The sequence below is a fragment of the Scomber japonicus genome, chromosome 4 (assembly GCF_027409825.1).
Source record: "Scomber japonicus isolate fScoJap1 chromosome 4, fScoJap1.pri, whole genome shotgun sequence".
Taxonomy (NCBI): domain Eukaryota; kingdom Metazoa; phylum Chordata; class Actinopteri; order Scombriformes; family Scombridae; genus Scomber; species Scomber japonicus.
Genome location: NC_070581.1, coordinates 1,326,460 through 1,346,403, shown reverse-complemented (window position 1 = coordinate 1,346,403; position 19,944 = coordinate 1,326,460). Strand labels below are relative to the sequence as shown.

The window sequence follows — 19,944 nt, the reverse complement described above, 5'->3', positions numbered from 1 at the left end:
CTCACTACAAAAACAACATGTCTTATGATCTAACAGTGCACTAAGACATTACTGAGCACATTTATGCACCCAATATAATCCTTTTAAATCTGACCCCATGGTCTTTAATCAAGCACTAGCATCAGAACAAACAATACTTTTTGCCTCCAATTGTGCAAGATATTAAATGTAACAAAAACAACATGGTCAAAGGATTGATAGAGCAGGGAGAACTTGGGTCAAACTCCTAAAAAGCTACATCTTGCACAACCAACAGTGATTCCTTTGTTAGAGCCTCCCTGGAAGTCAATTGTAGCTGACACTTTGATTTGCAGTTTGTGGTGTTTCAGATGTAAATGTGTGCACGTAAACTAAAAAAACAGATTTTTATTTTCCTTTTTTTTTTAAAAAACCTGAAATATCAGTATCACTGTGTTTCCAGATTATTGTTCCAAGCCTGAACCATGTATGTGTTTAACCTTCCTGTCCTTCCTCCTGGGTCAAATCCTTCTTTCCTCCCTTCCTCCCTTCCTTCTTTCGTTCCTCCATCCCCCTTTTTTCCTTGCTTCTGTCCTCCCTCCCTCTTTCTTTCCTCCCCCTACCTTCCTCCCTACCTTCCTCCCTTCCTTCTTTCCTCCCTCCCTCCTACCTTCCTCCCTCCCTCCATCCTTCCTTCCTTCCGTCTGTCCTCCCTCCCTCCGTCCTTCTCTCTTTCTTTCCTTCCTCTCTCTTTCCTCCCTCCACCCCCCTTTTTTCCTTGCTTCTGTCCTTCCTTCCTTCCTTTCCTTCCTCCCTCCTTCTCTCTTTCTTTCCTCCCCCCTACCTCCCTCTCTTCCTCCTTCCTTCTTTCCTCTTCCCTCCTACGTTCCTTCTTTCCTCCATCCTTCCTTCCTCCTTTCACTCATTACTTCCTCCCTCTTTCCTTCTTTCCTTCCTCCTCCCTTCCTTCCTTCTTCCTCCCTTCCATCCTTCCTTCCTTCCTCCCTCCCTCCTTTCCTTCCTTCCTTCCTTAACTCGAGGACAACAGGAGGGCTAATCCAAGTGATCACACTGGTGAAATAGAAAAATGCAGAATACACATGCAGCACAGTCTCATTATATCTCACTGATCACTGTAGTATAAGAGATGAGACTATACTACACTACTACTATACTAGACTACTACTATACTGTGTCCATGTATAGAAATGAGATCATACTCATCATGATGAGCATATTGACATATTTATAGCCAACAGCTTTTTCTTGACTGCTCTTTGGTGAGTCAGTGGCATGTTTCCTCTCTATGTGTAGGTAGTGTGTTCTCTGTATCTGAGAGATAAGCCTTCATTAAGACTGACGAGCCTTTCTCTGTCTGCCTGCTAGAAATCCCTGATTGTCAACACTGAGGGAAAGACTGTTTGACAGAGAAATCACAAATCCCCCACGCTCCCCCACGCTTTCACAGTGACAACCTCGATTGTACACCGTTGTTTCATCGCTGGCATCCAGACTGATAGAAACTGCGTCCTATCGGCAGCAGCATCCATCGCCCACCGGCCCGCCTCCCCCACGGCGCGGGGGAATGCAGCGGGGCTCTCTAAGAGCGCTGCTCATGAATATGTACAATCATTATGAGTGATTAACATGCTGCTTTGCATATGTACAGCCACTGTCTCCAGAATACAGATTGCAGGGGCCGATAGGGGCCCAACGGTGCCTCTCTAAATTACCCAGCCTTTGATCCAGCATTTATCAGAGCCGCAGTTGGAGTGCCCCGCAAGTAGACAGGCAAAATGAATTATGGGTGCTCATTATATTTTTCAGAAGGGGGAAAAAAAGTGTTAAGTTGGATTTTGGCAGCGTTGCCATGTCCATGAAGCCCTGTTAAAGCTGCTATTAAGCATATGTTTGGAAGAAGTGCTTAGAAGAAGTATGCTATTGAAGAACATTTTAGATTGAGCCTGAGTGCAAAGAAGGTGCAAATAAAAGCATCTTCAACCGAACGCACACACACTCCATCTATCCTGAACCACGAAACAAGACGCTGGATCAAACTCGTGTTTTTTGTTCTTAGTAAAAGACAGAAACTACACTCAGCCTGTACTTCACATAATACCATCATGAGGAATACAAAAGAACTCATCTGGAGGAGGTTCAATCAGTCCACCCCAAAAATAGTTGCCAGTTGCATAAGAGTGTTCCCTGTGTAGCTAACTGACTGTGCCATGTCAGCTTAACCAAAAATCCAATCAAATTCACCCACTTCTGTGTCATCCACTCATCATGCAGCCTATTCATGGAGGCCTCTCTGCAGTGCCTCGCCTTGGCCCTGACATTTATTAATATGGTGTGCAGTCTGTTTAGGTCAATGGAAGAATCACGGTGCAAGATAAAAGTGTTTCCTGCACATATAGTTCATTTGACATAAGCTCAGATCCTAATAAAACTTGAATTTTTCATGTAGAAGTAACACTCTTTGGGACTAGTTACTATATGAAAATACAGATGTTTAAATCCTGGACTGGGAATTGAGCTTTTAAAAAAAGTCATGTGTGTGAACAGCTGTTGTAACATCTGGATGTTTACCTTGCATGTTCTTCAGGGAGCTTCCGTTGTCGCTGCATATGAAACATCAAGTCCCCGCCATTCACATATTCAATCACAAGAAATAACCTGGAAACCAGAGCATGATGGGAAAATCCATCAGTATATGTATACAGTATAGTATAAAAGAGGCTTATTTACCATGTATAAGCTGCATAAAAAACATTCAATATACAATTTTATTTTACATTCAATATACAAGTTTATTCATGTATTAGTTAACTATAACTCCACCAGTTACAGTAATAAGTCTTCAATGAGAAACTATAATCACTGACAAATACTATACATCAATAAACATCTGCTTATAACTGCATTATAGTGTGTTAACTATTTCTTCTGTGTGTACTGCTTATAAATGCTAAAAAAAAAAGAAAAAGGTAATGACATGTCATGCAGGTGAACAAGACTTCAGATTATTATGTGATGTCATTATCGGCACTTATATCTGCTTATGTACACATTTGAATTTAAATCAATCTGTTTGTTGAGAAGGTGAATTCTATGTCTTTAAAGACTTGTTGACTCATACATCCACATTAAATGCTACTGAATTAGTATTTCTGGGAAAACAAAAGCTGACATCATAAAAGACCAGAGAGCAAAACCAACAATGAATTGATACAAACAAGTATGGTGTTTGTAGCTGATACAGACAAAGAAGTCCACAGACAAGATGTTAAAAAGACATGAAAGAGCCATTCTGTTGGACTGACACATATCTTTTGTTTCATTTAAATGAACAGTGCAGTTGTTTTTCTGAAACTCCATAATTGCATTTCTAATCTCTTGGTGACATTTTACAGGCAGAGAGGAAGAAACTACACTTGTTATGTTAATTGTAATGAAGGACTACTAATGGACTAAACTGTTTTTTCTTTCTAAGTGGATGAGCCTCTGGTTCCATTCTGTATTCCCATTCTAAATGTTTCTTTAAACAATATCCTCGACTACTTTTGGGGGACTTTCCTGGATGTCCTAAAGGTTGATATGATACTACAGTACCCATGAGCCTCAGCTGCTGTTGCTATGGAGAATCAGAGCAGAACATTTGTTTGATATAATTGTACACGAAATGTAATGCTGTAGTTGCTGAATTCACTCTAAAGTGACCCAGAAATGAAAAGTGAAGTGATTCCAGCTGCTGATTGTAACATCACTTTTCTCCACAAAATGATCTATAGCTTCTGTCTACTGTCAGCTGTGTGGCTAATGCAATTTTAAGCTCAGTGATTTGATGTTTTTGGCCGAAGATAATATTTCAGGTACAATACTGACTTACTTCATAGGGTAACTATATGATTTGGTCTTTTCTTGAGATTTGTTGATAATTATGAGAAGATAATGAACAGCAGCCTTATCCTAACAATACAAATACATTTCACTACACAGTGAAGTACTGTCAGGTACTGTGAGCTGTATAACTGACATGCTACAAATACAGCATGAAGGTGTCAGCCTTATCGTGCTCTTACCGACTTTCTGTCTGGAAACAGGAGTGGAGGCCTACTAAGAACGGATTGGTGGACGCCTGCTCGAACACATGCTTCTCCGTCTGCACCCAGTCAATATCCTGGAGAGGTGAGGAGAGACAGACAGAGACAGAGATGGCATGAAGGAAAGATAATGCTTTGATCAGACAGATGGAGATACATCATGTTCATTCTGTCCTGTTTGTTGGACTGACCTGGTTAAAGAAAAGGACCTTGGATGGTGTGCATAATAGACAATCAGGCAGCAAGCCAAGCTCATCTTGAAAACTATTCACCAATTAGTCATTGACCCAAATGAAGGCTAAACATAATATTTTGAGAGATGTCATATTACCATGTGAGTTAGACTGTCAGAGAAGTAGAAGGCTCAGCAAAATACAGCCACGACTTAACAAATTATTTTATTAATTTTATTTCCCAAACACTTAAAAGACAAAGACACATTTATAAAGGGAAGTTTAAACAACATGCTTCAAATGAAATGGGTTCTTCTAACAGAGATTTAAACCTCTGTCCTGGTAGGACTATATCAGTTGCTGGGTCAAACAAGTTTTGTATCTTTCTAAAACAGTTTGGAATTGTCTCTCAAGCTTTCCTTTCTTTATCGTTCATGCAATCAAGTGCAACACAGAACGTGTTCAAAAGTATGCGCCCTTATCCACATCTGTATGATTCATGTCATTTTGTCTACAAAGACGCCCAAAACACAGAAGTCTGGGAGAGAGATCAGGGAGGGAGTAGGAGTCATCCAGGAAAAGGCTATGATGGTATTCACCAAGAACAGCTCTAAACAGGTATTAGATATAGTCTAAAAGGCTAATCAGATACCTTCATCTTAGTGTTAACTAAAAGATAGTTAACACTTCATTCTTGTTAAATGTCATAATTCTGCACACCATGTAAAAATACAGAAACTTCAACTTAACTTTGAAACATCCAGGTATAGGGACAGACAGCTATGTGGCATACTTCCTGTAGACAGTGATCACACCTTTCAAATGTCAAAGCAGGATCATTTTTCACTTGATTTTTGCGGTGTGGCTGGAACTGTTTAAAATGTCAAACATGGCATCACTAGGTGTTTAGACATTTACAATACTAGATGTTTTTGATGATATCTGATACTGGACCAGTCTTTATCAGCTGATACTGATGATATGCTGATATTATTGTGCATTACTAGTACTGAAGGTGAAAAGCATCAGTCACAACCAAGGTCTTGATGGTTTTAAATGTATACGGTTCCATAAATTGTGGTTATCAAGTTGAGAAAATATGAATTATGAATATGAAGCCTCCAGTGAAGTGCGACCCTTTACAGTGAAGGAGGATATCTTGTATTCACAAGGAAACTCTGGAACATTAAAATATTTAGATATTCATAGATTCTGAAAGGATTAGATGTTATTATAAGTAAAACTATACTAAATGTATGAAAGTAAGGGTACTCATTATGCAGAATGGCTCTTGTCTGTTATATTATCATATATTATGTTATTTGATAATTATTACTGAGGCAACATGTAGGCAGAATTTGAGCGACTGCGTTACAATGAGTCATATTTTATATGCTCATGATAGGTCATTCAAATCTGAATGTGAACGGTAAGGTAAGAAAATGATATATTTATGGACAATTAAGTAACATACATAATGCAAAAAACACAGCATTACATTATGATGAAATTGGTCATCTTGCTTACCATAATAAAAGCAGACTAACAAAAGCATTAGAAATACTGTTTTATTGCCTTATGTTTGAGTGATGTTTAACTGTAGCCCCATTCAGAGATGATTAAAATGATAGATTTTCCTACTAGTGGTAGTACAAAATGGGAATAATCAAGTACAGTACAACAATTTCATAATTATAATGGCAACTAATTAAATACGCCCTGTTACTTTAAACCAGAGACAACCCCTTCCAACTATTTAATAACAAATGTAATCTCTGGAGTACTCACACTGTGTTGTTATCTGTTATCTGTGCTTTTAATTGTACATACTTCAGTTGAGAAAACTATGAGTGTTTAGCCTGAGGCGAGGATGTTTTATGCTGATTTAAAGTGTGATTAAGTTGATAGTTAATGTTTTATGTGAGTTACAATAGAGTGTGCCTAAATTCATATAAGTAATTTATAACATAACAATAGAGACCCCCTGAATGTGCACATAATAATAAGATACTAAATTCCTTCTGGTCAACTCATTATTAGTTGAAGAATGTCTAATTATGCAGAGTATGCCATCCCAACACATCTCCTATTGGTCATTTCAACTACTAGTAGCAGTCTGTCTGTGTAAAGGCTTACTAGCCTCCTTTGATGTCAGGCATTACACTACTGAAGAGATGAATTATTCAACTAATGTGCATCAATAGGATCATGAATAAATGAAAAAGGGTTGTCCAATCAAAACATTGGGAGGACTTGATCATTTCTTTATGTTCGCTTCATTAGGGCAAAATTGCCTCTTTGTCACTGAGTCAAATTGGTTTTGTTCTTTAGATCTTCAAGAAAATGTGGATTTAAACAGTTGATGTAAGTGTGATGTGTTTATGTGTGGAAAAGAAAAAAAAACGTTAAAAATTGAGGATGGAAATGGAGTGTATGAGGCCTGCAACATGATTTATGTTGTCCTGAATGAGTTGTGCAGATGTTAGATGATGCAGTAACTCTGGACAGTGATCCTTGATGTCTCTACATGAGCCCAGTGGGGTTTGTGTTGAAGGAGCTGTCAGTTAAGCAATAGCTCCATCTTGTGGTTTTAAACAACAGGAAAAAAAACTAACATCAGCAGGACGCAGTGCTGGTGTTCACTATTCACACACACTGCAAAAATAACATGTTAAACATTGAACAGCAACATCCCTTAATCCATGGAGCACACTGTCAATAGGTTTCATGGGGCTATTTCTTTGGAAGAAAGTAGACACACACAGACAGATATATTCAAATAATGCATGTCTAGACACCACCAGATATACTGTAAGTTACAAAAATGTCATTTTTTTGTAATATGCATGAATGTTGCCTTTAAGAAGCTGAATATAGAAGTATTGTAATTGTTCTTTTTCATGCACAATCCTAAAAAAAATGTCATAATCCAGAGAAATCAGGAAACATCATCCCCCGCCTGCTACATTCTCTTTAATAATAGAAAAAATGTCAATGATGGGCATGTCTGCATATTTCTTGCATTAGGAGCATTTTGCAGACTTTTTCCTGTTTCAAATGAATTTCACGTCATTCCAATCTGGCGATTCATCACTGCGAAAAATGTTTCATCTTCTCTCCTCTTCCTGTGAGTCACCCACTCACTTGTTCCTGCTTCCTCCTCAGACGGTTTTTCCTATTCATATGCTCTCTGCCACTTTGGTGCCGTTTCCACCCCCACTCCATCTTCTTCCTCATTTGTCCAATTCCTTTTTTTCCTTCATTCTTTTCAGAAGCTCCACCACCAGTCTCTGACTCTAACTCTACTGCACTCCCTCTCACTCATCCCATGCTTTGAAATCATCCTTATATCTGGAACTTTTATCCCATACGTTATCATTCTGTCCCTCCTTTCCACACTGATTACTGCTCTTAGACCTGTTACATAGTCCAGCAACACTTCCCAGTCCCTGCCCCCAGCACTAAAGCCTTGCTGCCAATTAATCAGGGACTGATTCACACTTGGAACGCAAGCTCAGAGCAATTAAATAGATGTAGGATCCAAAACCAGCAGTCATAAGTCTCAGAACAAGGACTCATGTGTTTAAAATTCATCTCCTCAGCTATGAAACACATTTGACTTGCTGACAGACTGCATTCACTTTCATCTATCCTGGATCTGTAAACAGGATTTACATACCAGCTTCTTTTGTGCACTCTATGAATTCCACCCTGAAGTGTAACTCACACTGGATGTGGCCCATAGCATCTCATCATTTGACATCCATACATAGCACTCAATGGAGGTGCCAAAGATGTAATCATGGTACAGTAAGTGGGATAGGCCACTTACAGGCAGCAGGTCTGATTAAACTGTTGTTTTTCTGGAGCGGTGACACATGTTGACCCACAGAAACAGGACAGTGGTACTGTGTATGCTGATGTCACTATGTATGGGCTATGTATGGGAAAACTGACAAGACCATTTTAGTATCACTTTATCCTCTGTGTTTTTAGGCAAACCAAAATTAAAAAGTGGGAGCCCCTTGCTCACAAAGAGACTTTGTTAGATGTGCAGAAATAAACAGGTGCAGAAATAGCTGAGGCCAAACATAACATTTTCAAATCCCTTCCTTAGAAATCCATTTCTAGACATGAAAAGATTACTTCCAGCCTTGTTTTTGTAGGTTTTGGTAATAATATTATTGAATTCAGCTGAGATTTGGGAACAGAGTAATCATTAAAAAGAAGTCCCAAACACGAGCAGTCAGACAATCAGTTAGGTTGGAAACAAGCCCACAGATTATGCAAACGTATTCAGAAGAGACAAAATTACTACCAAACTCTCAGCTGTAAACACTGTCTTCATCCACAAACTGTAACCAACCATGAGTACATGAACCTGCTGTTTCAACCTCCAAAGGAAGACCTGTCAAACTGTCTCGCTGTGTTCAGCTCAGTGAATACTATGTTATCAAAATCAATAGAAATTACATCCAAAAACTATGGAAGTGAGACCCAAATTGTAATAAAATGGAATTACCATGAATTGTATATACCATGTTGGAAATGTTGCACATACGTGTCTATAGGGCCAACACACACCATACTTGTCCATATTAAAAAAGGGCCTTACATCTGTGTTATATGTGACCTTGAATTTGTCCTGATCATACATCTGGTAATTCTGGGATTCAAACATGCAGTAGAAGCATTTGGTAATACATAATGACCTAAAGGCATTTAGTAAACCCCTGCATTACTGATGATTATGTCATAACCTTGCCATGAAGGCTACTGTTGCCTCCAGAGAAAAGAGCTTACATTATTTAGTTTTGATTATATGAACTGAGTTGAATGCCATTCAACACTTTCTGTGTCACCACTTTCCCTTTTAACTTTTAGGGATTCATCTCATACAGCAATAGATACCTTGTTATTATTGGTTATTAGAATCGAGGTAACCAGCATACTGAGACAACAGCAGAGAAGATGACTCATTCATGTAGCTGCTTTCATTTCAGCTCTAGTCAGATATCTAGATCAGTGTTCTGCAGCCCTGCTCCTTCATGTTTTAGGTATCTCCACACTCTAACACACCTGATTCTAATTATTAACTCATTATCAAGCAGCTGAAGCTTGTCTAGGGGTTTGATAAGAAATAAACAATTAGAATCAGGTGTGTTAGAGTGGGGAGATACCTAAAACATGCAGGACAGTAGCTCTCCAGGAGCAGGGTTGGAGACCACTGATCGAGACCAATGAGGGTGTAAAGAGGTTCTACAAAGGATGCATAAACCCTTCAGCAAGAACCTTGCATTAACTGTGCACCTGCAATTCTGTTGTACTCGGATTCAGATTCTCACCTCATCATCATGAACCAGCTCCTTCTTCACCACCTTCATGGCGTAAACCTGCTCGTTCTTCTTAAGCCGAACCAGCAGGACCTTGGCGTAGCTGCCACGCCCGATTACTCGGATCAGGTCAAAGTCGCCCAGCCCCAGAGCGATGCCCTGAGACAGCTTAATGCCATCCAGGCCGTCCACTACTGCCTTGATGTCCTGAAGTGAGATAAAGGTTAGAATGATGTGATGTTGTATCGATACAGTCAAAATACCTTAATGTAGAAGCATGATCAAATAATGAGGCTTGTGAAATATTTTTTAAAAAGAAGAGAATATAGTGAATGAGTAAATTCTCCATCTCACCTCTGTATCTGCATCTTCTGTTTTGTCCACTGTACAGTTGTGTGGTAAAAAAGGTACTGCAGAAAAATGAACAGTCAGTGACAGAACTGAATCAACACTTTAACATGCTCTTCTTTTTTTCGGCCAGTAGATGGAGATAGAGTACAGAAAATCAAGTCCAGCTGGTCCACAGGATATATTGTACCCAAACTAGGTCATTCCACAGGGGGGTCTCAGAGCATCTCTTATCAGGATCCCCCAAACAGAGCCCCACATAAGTCCACTGCCTCTTTTTAACAGGATTTAACACTTTGTTCTGTAGAATCCCATCTGAGAGCTTGCATACAGTAACTGATGATAGTGAGTGTGATGTGAAGCTACCAGGATCTACAATGAACAAAGTAGTCATTATCTTATATCATTAGAATTCATTTATGTGGGCACTCCTAGAGTCAAGTCAAGGGCTGTGGGTTCCTTTAACACCCTCTTGTAAAATGTGCACGTGTTTATACAGTGTATTGTACAGCTCATGTAATATACAGTACAGACAACTTCCTCAGTGTACAACTAAGACAAACTTTACATAATACCTCTCTGTAGAGCTATTCACAGCCTGTAGTATCATTAGGGCCTGACTGATACTGGGTTTTAGGGGCTGATCCCAATACAGATATGCAATGATCCCTCAGATGTGCTTATCAAACACTTGTGACAAAGATATGTGATGGAGGCTGTGATATTTTACAATTTAATAATAAACTTGATTGTAAAAAATGACATCAGTGCACTAAAACTGTAAACATAGCTGGGAATTTAATAATTATAATTAACTATGAATGAAAAAACATGAACAAAACATGCATAATTATATTAAATGAATTAAGAAAAATGAGCCTAACCCTAACCCAAAGTGTACATAAAATGCTGCTCATATAAGTTTAAAGATGGAGCTGTGTTAAATGATGTATGTTGTATGATGTCAGGTGAGTTTCACTGCTACGCTGCTTGAAAAAATGGGTTAGGAACAGTAATGAAGTACAACTTTATAAATACTTGACCAACAAGTCTGTTTATAAGTTAAAGTTGTGATTTATATTCTTGCTTTAAAACTATGCATTCCTGTTGGTTGTGCACATCCTTACTGATTCAAGGCAATTCAGGGTTAGGTTAGCTAAATATATTAGCAGTGGGGGCAGTGAAGTAAGGTCAGGGGCAGAATCTGAACTCAACAGTACAACATTAAGCTAGCTGTGTCCCACTTCTATATATAACCTGAAAGCAGTATGTAGTTTAGAGTATACCAATCCTTATTGTACACAAATATGCAGAAACAACACACTTATTTGTTTTATACTAAGAGAAAATGCAAGAACAGGAGATACTTCATATCAATCAAACTGCAACTTTACAATGCTACTGAGAATTAAAGTCCACAAAGCCACAGCAAAATGTAACAGATTGTTTTGCTCCCTGAGGTGTTTCTGGAGTTTGTTTAACACCATCTGCAATTTGTTTCCACAATTTTTCCAGCTGTGAGTTTCCTTTGTGCTGTCCATCCACATCACAGTCAAACTCTAGTGTTTTTTACTAGGAATACTGACAACATATTTAGAATCTACATAGAATTATGGCGTAGTATGAATTTTGCAGCATGGTAACCTTACAATGTGCAAAGTTAAAAGTTCTCAAGAGACATACTCAAGTGATCAGATATTATGATAATGGTTTATATTTGCCCCCTTTGTGCTATATATTTTAAATTTGAAGGATTGCAGCTTGAGCCTCAGTGTCCTCTCTTTAAAGCTGCAGTCACACCACAAAGTGATCCTTGCAGAGTAGAAAGGGTCAGATGTTTGATGAATGTACATGTAGAGATGAACTGCTGTAGCTAAGCTACACAATAGCTCCAGATCCTCCTTTTTCTTTCTACTGTTGTTTACTTCCACCTGGTATTTCATTCACTGTTACACACTGTTTATTTCAATTAAAAAGGTACTGAAGAGGGGAAATAAAACTACTTGCCAACTGACTGTTACCATCAAACCTCAGATTTACTTCACCCCCAAAGATCACTGCGATTCTGAAGGAATGAACTGAATTTGCATTTTTCATGGTTTTTCTGGTACATACAACACAAGGGAATGATGTGAACAATGATAATTGTGTTGCAGTTTTTTTGTCTAAAATTCAAAATGTTCAGGGGTGTTCAACTGACTTTAGTTCAGAGGCCACATACAGCCCAATTTGATCTGAGGTGGGCAATACCAGTAAAACCATTGCATAATAACTTATAACCATTTATTTACACAACAGTCTGAGATATCTTAGAAAAATGATCATTTGAACAATATCATGTTTGGGATTTTTCAGATTATTTTGCACAATGTTCAAAATATGAATATTTTAAATGTGACCACAATATGTATTCATTGTTTTTGCATTCATGGTCAGGGTGGAAAAAAATCTCTGAAGCAGCAGAAAAATGTGTATTACTTTTCAGAAAATGTGCAGAGTTCTCTAGTCGGACAGATCCCACCTCATGGTGGGCTGATCAAAAGGGAGTTTTTTCTTGCCACTGTTGCCAAGTGCTTGCTCGTGGGAATGTTGGGCATTGAGATAACTTTGTTCTGATTTGGCGCTATACAAATAAAGATTGATTGATTGATTGATTCTGGCCAATGGGCTGTGTGTGTGTGACACCCCTTTTCAATGAGTCTATAAGCACTCTAAAGTGTCTTCAGCCCTGCATCCATCCTTCAAATGCACACAGCAGAACCACAAAGGAGTGTTTCTAATGGATATAAAATGATGTATAAAACAAAAGGGTATAAAACTATTTTTCAATCTGATCTACCTAGACAACCATAAAATTATGCATGAATTATGTTCATGTAGTCATTATCACCATACACTAAGTGTATGGTGATAATAGCATTGTTCTGAGTGGCCTATTCTTTATTAAATTGCTCATCGGTTACATTAACATTTACAGTGAACTGATTCACAGTTACTCTCAAAGATCACAATTTAAAGGGTAAACTTCCATATAGAGATGTGTTAGTTTATTAAAAAAGTTTCCATGTTACTTACTCCCATCTGTGTCCTCTGTGTCATCTGGTGGAAGATCCACCTCTTCGCTCTTGGCATCTGAAGGGGGCTCCTGTGATGGCATGACTGGATCCTGAAAAAGCAAATTCAAAAATCCACCTAAATATCCACCCACACGTTCCCCTAAATATCCACCATAATATCCACTCATGGTTCTACACTGCTGGAAGAGTGTGTGATGAATCATGTTGTCAAGGACTGAGAGCAACATGTCAGTGTTTAAAGAGGTGTTCTCAGCAAAGCACAGGAAGTATGCTACTCTGATACAAAAAGGCATTTAATCATTTCATCTTGTCAGACCTCAAAGTCATTTATCTCACTCTGAAGATACAGAGCTGAAGCTGTGATAAAGAAGGGAATTCCTGCTGCTGCTGCTGGACAGTTAGACCAGACCAGAACAAATACTCTGCAGACTACATTGATCTTTTAGTCAGGATTTTGGGGCTTCTGAGGCTGAATTTTGGGAACAATGTATTAGAAGCCCACTGGTTCGCTGTCACCGTCATGTAACCTGATGTAGCATTTCCATAGAATGTAAAGAAAAAAAAGGAAGAAGAGATGCAGGAAGACAAAGACTTAACCCTTACATGATGTTCAGGGTCTAATATGACCCATTGTTACATTTAAGAGAAGAAGAAAAAAAGGACCAATTGGACCAATATATATAATATATTTATATATAATGTGATTGTAAATGGGTTTTTTTCTTCACCAAAACTTATATAAAAGAATAAACTCTCTCTGCTCTCTGAAAGCTTAACTAAGGATTAATCATTCATTTATTAAAGACTGATGATGATTTGTGGTCCCAAAATGGTGTTTTGACTAATAAGAGGATACTGTGAAATGCCTGAATATGAACAGTGTGTAAGGGTTAAGAGTTCCACAGTTCATTGTGCTTCTCTCCTCTATCCTTCCTTTCTCTCCTCTCAACCCCAACCAGTCAAGGCAGATGTTCTCCCACTCTGAGTCTGGTTCTGAGGGTTCTTCCTGTTAAAAGGGAGTTTTTTCTTGCCACTGTTGCTCATGTGGGAATGTTGGGTCTCTTTAAAGTTAAAACCTGAAGAGTTTGGTTTAGAACCTGCTCTATGTGTAAAGTGCCTTGATTTGGCGCTATACAAATAAAGATTGATGTTGATGATGATGATGATGATGATGATGATGATGATGATGATGAGTTGTGCTTGAATGCAAATATCCTTTAGATCATTTATGAATATGAGTATATAACATAATATTTATTGTGTGCAGAGAGTGAGATCAATGAATGCATTTCTCTTCATTGAAGCCTAACCTCAAGATGTCTTCAAATCATCAGCCTGACATTTAAAAAGTAAGAACAGAACCTAGATTCTATTTCTAGGTTTCTTTCTCTCTTTTTTATTTTTTTATACAACTCAGGTCTTCTATTTATGTTTTGATGATCATTTCTATCAGTGTTAATAACATTGTTTCAGCCATCAAGGCATTTTACTGAGACTACTGGGGCTTGTTTAGGCAACAAAGGTTCTCCTGTAATGATGCCAACAGCTTCCTGTTTGCTAATTTCTCTGCTGTTTAATTGCCTCTTTGCTTTTCTACGTCACTTCATCAGAGGTTTGCTTCTCTCGTCTATCAGCAGCAGTTCTGAAGCTTTATACAGACTGTTTCTAGCTGTCTCTAAACTGCAGCTCTAGCATTCCCTTAGTGAGCTCATCATACAAGTGCAATAACTATGCAATACTTTCCTTACAGTTGCATTACGATTATATGATCATATTGTTCTGTATAATATTCTTCTCTCATCATCTAAGCTGCTAAATGTAGGATTGCTCCCAAACTGGACTATTAATCTATACAGAAGCTGTTTCAATAGATGTATGAGCAACAAGAATCTGACTTTATTATCATGACTTGATACTGATGATCTTGTGAAGCAGACAACACAGGGGGAACAACACACCTCTACCAAAAGCAGTACTGGCTTTAGACTTCTACACTGATTCAGTGAGTTAAGAGCTATGCAGGAACAAAGCGACACTGCTGCAAAGAAGCTCCACATGGTAAACATGTAAACATGTGCAGTCAAATGAGCAGAGAGGCTGTAAATAAACTCTGGGGGAAGAGAGTGGAAGAGAGAACTAATGTGAGAAGTTACATGATTACCCAAAGCCATCACAGTTTACAGAGTGACTTCCTGCTTCAGCTCAGACCTACTGTATTTACTCTAGCTGTCCAATCAGGGATTATTACTAACTTTTCAGGTACACTCACTTAGCATTTGACCTCTGGATAGGCTGCTTCAGATCATCTCCATCAAACATTGGCTTGTTTAGAAGTTTATGTAAGCAGCTCTACAGTTTGAATCACCATGAAACTCTCACAGTTGAAATCATCATCCAAAAGATGAACAACTGCATTAGAAAATATGTGAGTGAGTTGAAGGAACAAGCCTGTGGACATAAAAACACTCAGTTTGTGCATTTTAGCAACAAATTCAATCCCAAACCTTTAAATGATGTTACATGGGTCAGTGATGTGGTGCAACACAGTGTCAATTGGTGTAACCAGTAGTTTTCCATAAAATCTGATTATATACAGGAAAATAAATGTGAAATAAAATGTGGAATAAATACAATCCACTTTTGCAAAGCAATACTTCTGTTTTTTTTAACAAATTTTACATCATTTGTCAAAACGTATTTAAAAATAATGGGTTTTTTAGGATATGTCCTGCTCAGTATTGACAAAATGCTTTAAAAGCTAAATTTATAAACTCTCCAAAAGATTTTTATTTTTGTTTTCATTTGATGTTTTTAAATGAAGTAATAATTTCTAAAAGTCCACTAAATAGACTGTGGGTGGATAAAATATTTAATATTTATCATTGTTTTGTGGTTACACCATTTTCAGGAGCATTCAGTCTTACTTTTGGTTAAAAATGGTGCAAATGTCATTTCAAATGAACAAAAAACAAAAATACTAAATGTACATGTTAACGATTTTTGATTTACTCATCTTAGAAACCCTTATTTGTCACTGACCCACCTGCAACACTAATGGCAGAAAGAATCTTCATAGTCTGTAGAAATAAATACATTTATTCTCAGATTCTGGGTTCATTTTGGATGAATTCAGCAACTGAATGAATTCATTTTGTTCCAAAATGCAATCTTAAAACAACAGTCACGAACCCAAATGTACATTATGTGTGTTTTTCTTGCTGTAATGATTCCTCCTGTTCATACTGACCATTAGTAGATCTCTTCATAATGTACTTACAATGGAAGTGATGGAGGACTAAATCCACAGTCCTCCTTCTGTGTAAACATGGATTTAAAAGTTGATGTGAAGCTAATATGAAGCTTCAGCGTCCAAATGAGTCAAATCTTCATCTTCTATGTTTCAACGTTACAGTGGTTTTAGTAGCAAAGTCTTTTTGTTACTATACTTCCACCACAGAAAAACAGGAAACACTAAGAGGGAATCTGATGGTAAAAAGACTGTAAATGTGTCAGATATCACTTTATATGACTAACTCACACTGCTGAAGACTCATAGAAGCTTCACAGAATAGAACGCATTCTTCTTATCATTTGTGTCCACAACTTGTAAGCTTTCATTTCAGAGTTTGCCAGAATGCTGTGAGACTGTGTTGGCGTTGGACAGGACAGGCTGGTGCTGCTATATGTGTGTATGTGTGTGTGTGTTGCTCGGGACATGATGAAATACTCACCATAAGCCTTTGGCAGGTCTGAGGGATGAGTCTGTGACAGCGCTTATGGACCAGCAGTTTGCAGTTGATACACTTGTAGCCCTGCCTGCCCAGCCCCCATATCCTTTCACTACAGTGGCCACAGTAGGCTTTCTGTAAGACACACACACACACACACACACACACACACACACACACACACACACACACACACACACACACACACACACACACACACACACACACACACACACACACACACACACACACACACACACACACACACACGACAGGACACACTTTAACTCACACAATCAATATTAATGTGTTCAGCAAGGATGTCATTATGTAGTCAACTGTACAGACCACACTCATTTCCTATTAATACTCAGGTTTTATGGCACTTAGATTGTTTCTATTCATTCCTTGAAGAAGTCATTTATATTGTTGTATACTGCCATCATGGTGGCAGTATACAACCAGGCACGTGCACACATAGGGCCCTAGGGGTGCTTGAGCCCCTGCCCTTTTTGCCTCGTATTAAAATGTGCCCTCTGTGTGTGTGTGTATTGTTTTTTTTAATAACATGTTAAAAATGTTTAAAAAAACGGCGGTACAAAAACTCCACGGTATTCTACCGTACCCATTTTCTTGTAATACGGGGTTGTTGTTGTGTGTTGAGCCTGCTGCTTCTCTGTTGCGGCTCGGTCACAGAGCCGCCAGAGAGAGAGAGAGAGAGAGAGAGAGAGAGAGAGAGCTGCCCCATGGATAACTGAGAAGACGTGACAGTGGGGCAACTTGAACCTGTGAGTTATGGTCTAACTAGTCGCCGTCCACTTATTCAACGTGCTTAAATATGGGTAATATTTCAGAAAAACGCTCTATTTTAATCAATGTGTCAGCTTCTATTTTTGCCGGACGTCAATTTAGCACAGAGCAGATCGTGCGGGACAGGAAATCTTGTACAAAATAAAACACCGGGTTAATTTTCAAAATAAAATGCACTGTGTTTACGGCGGATCATATTTCCCTCACTACAGGTCTGAAGTACAGGTCCGAGGTTTAGATATAAAGTTTATTGTGACTTTGATAATGTGAATGAACTCATGTTGACAATAATTTGTTGACACAAAAGAAATGGCAATTACATATCACTTTCACCTACACAGGACACACAGCTAAGTAGTTAGCTTTCTTTTAGCACTTTACTTTTTAATTTTACATTAATTTCCATATTGTGTAATGGACCGGAAAACAAATTCAGGGGCGCTTAGCGCGCGCACATGCTGCCCTTTTCTAGGTTTGAGCCCCTGCCCCTCTATAATCATGTGCACGTCCCTGTATACAACACATACATCTACTGTAAAGCTGACACTCACTGAAGTTTATTCTCTGTAAGGTAACACAGTCTCTGAAGTATTAGTTCTTTGCTTGTCTCTTATATTGTATATTAGCACCAGAGGACGTTAAGTTTGCAGCTCAGCATCCCTGCACATCAATAAATCCCTCACCAAAATGTCTCACTGGAGACCAAACACTTAAGATGCAGTGTGTGTGCTTCGGTGTATGGACAACATTCATTCACAGAGTTTGTGTGTATGCTGACAGTGAAGAGAACAAAGAGTCCCAGTCAGTGCTCGGTTGCTATGGAAATACTTCAGCGAGACTTCAAAAGGCTTCCTTCAGAGTCTAATCTAACTCTACACAGAGGTTAAGAGCGTACATTTATAAATTAATCACACACTTTTTTGGCTCTTTTATTTGAACTCTCATGCATTTCATACACAGAGTTCACAACCTGAGAGTAATCCACAGTATTAAGGCTGGATGAACTGCTGTGAATGTCTGTGACCCTGTCAGACTTTGGACAGGCTACAAAACATCAGGGAGTGCTTTTATTGATGCCTTTTATTCTTCAAAAGACATGATGAATAAGAAATAGAGTAAAGTCACACAGACATGTTGATGCTTTCTTTTTAAGACTCTCAGAGATCTATGAGCATAGTAGAAGCCTTGCAAATGTCTATACATGTTTAATGTTCTTCTTAATGCTAGCTGCTCTGTAAGCTTGTACTTTGCCACAGGGTTGCTTGGAGCTACGTGCTAATGATAGCGTGCTAACATGCTTACAATGAAAATGTGCAATTCAAATAGATTCACTTGACTTTACAGATGTGTGATGCTCATTATCATTATTAAAAGAGCTGATTAGGGCTCGACCACAATTGTAAAATAGACATCTGTAAAACTGATGACAGCTTGAAACAGACATGGTCAATTACCGTATGACTCTTTCTACTATTCATTTTTGATCCATGATGGTTTTATATGTGTAAAACTTTACTGGAGCAGAGAGAAGTGATTTAAAAATCGGTGACATCATCACAATGTAAAGTCTGTGGGCCGAGCAGGAAGTTGTGGCCAGCAGGGGAAACATTACTCGGCATATTCAGTGGGACTCATAACACCGATGCGAATTAGGAAGCTACACATTTTATTAATATTCTATATTAATTCACATTATCAGCTGTGTTTGGTACTGTAAGTATCATGTCTGCCGTCATGTTTTTAAAGTGTGCACAGTTTTAACTCACTCATTTTACACATCAGCGTCAACAAAAACTGCCGCTGACGCTGACGTGTAAAATGAGTGGCGTTAATACAGTGTCTGGACCTTAGTTGAGGACAGTGATGTCTTTGACCTGGTTGACTCCTCCCTACTGCTTAGTTTTGGTAGAGATGAGTACTGATGTAATCCCAGAATGTGCTCACACTGAGATTTCATTAATTCCAGGATTTATCTCACTGTCATATTAAGAGTCGTCCACTTGACATGACTGAGCCCAGATTTTGCAGCAGAGAGGCCTCATCTGATTTTAAAAAGGACAAACAACAAACAGCCAGCATAATTAGGAATAAAAGACTTCTATAAAAAGGGAGAAACACAACAGCAAGATTGCATCATTTCTCTAGCTGTTTGTCATGTGGAGGTCCAGCAGCCGGGTGCAACTGGAGGATAAAAGAATGGGAGGATGAAAAAGGCTTTTATCGATCGACAGTCCTCCCGTCAGCTCAGCAGACACCATCACAGATCATACGAGTGCCTGGAAACTGAGCACACTAATATGCTGAGAGATGATGTGCTGTCTGACTCACATCTGAGCAAGAAAACTCGTCAGAGCAAAATGACCAATGACATCAGTGAAATCAGGTCATTATAATAACAAATGATAAGAGGACAT

General features: G+C 38.6%; 1 protein-coding gene across 2 annotated transcripts in view; it reads right to left on the bottom strand.

Annotated features, from left to right (window-relative positions):
* prkcz (protein kinase C, zeta) overlaps positions 1 to 19,944 on the bottom strand; it is a 142,321-nt gene that overhangs the window by 37,464 nt on the left and 84,913 nt on the right. The window contains exons 6-12 of one of the 2 annotated variants that reach the window (XM_053317434.1): positions 16,724 to 16,855; positions 12,991 to 13,081; positions 10,282 to 10,287; positions 9,922 to 9,977; positions 9,580 to 9,774; positions 4,041 to 4,138; positions 2,548 to 2,634 (exon numbers count right to left, since the gene is read on the bottom strand). In XM_053317434.1, the coding sequence (XP_053173409.1) occupies positions 2,548 to 2,634; positions 4,041 to 4,138; positions 9,580 to 9,774; positions 9,922 to 9,977; positions 10,282 to 10,287; positions 12,991 to 13,081; positions 16,724 to 16,855 (665 nt within the window). Of the gene's footprint in view, positions 1 to 2,547; positions 2,635 to 4,040; positions 4,139 to 9,579; positions 9,791 to 9,916; positions 9,978 to 10,281; positions 10,288 to 12,990; positions 13,082 to 16,723; positions 16,856 to 19,944 lie in introns of both variants that reach the window. The other variant, XM_053317433.1, reaches the window with a different exon arrangement.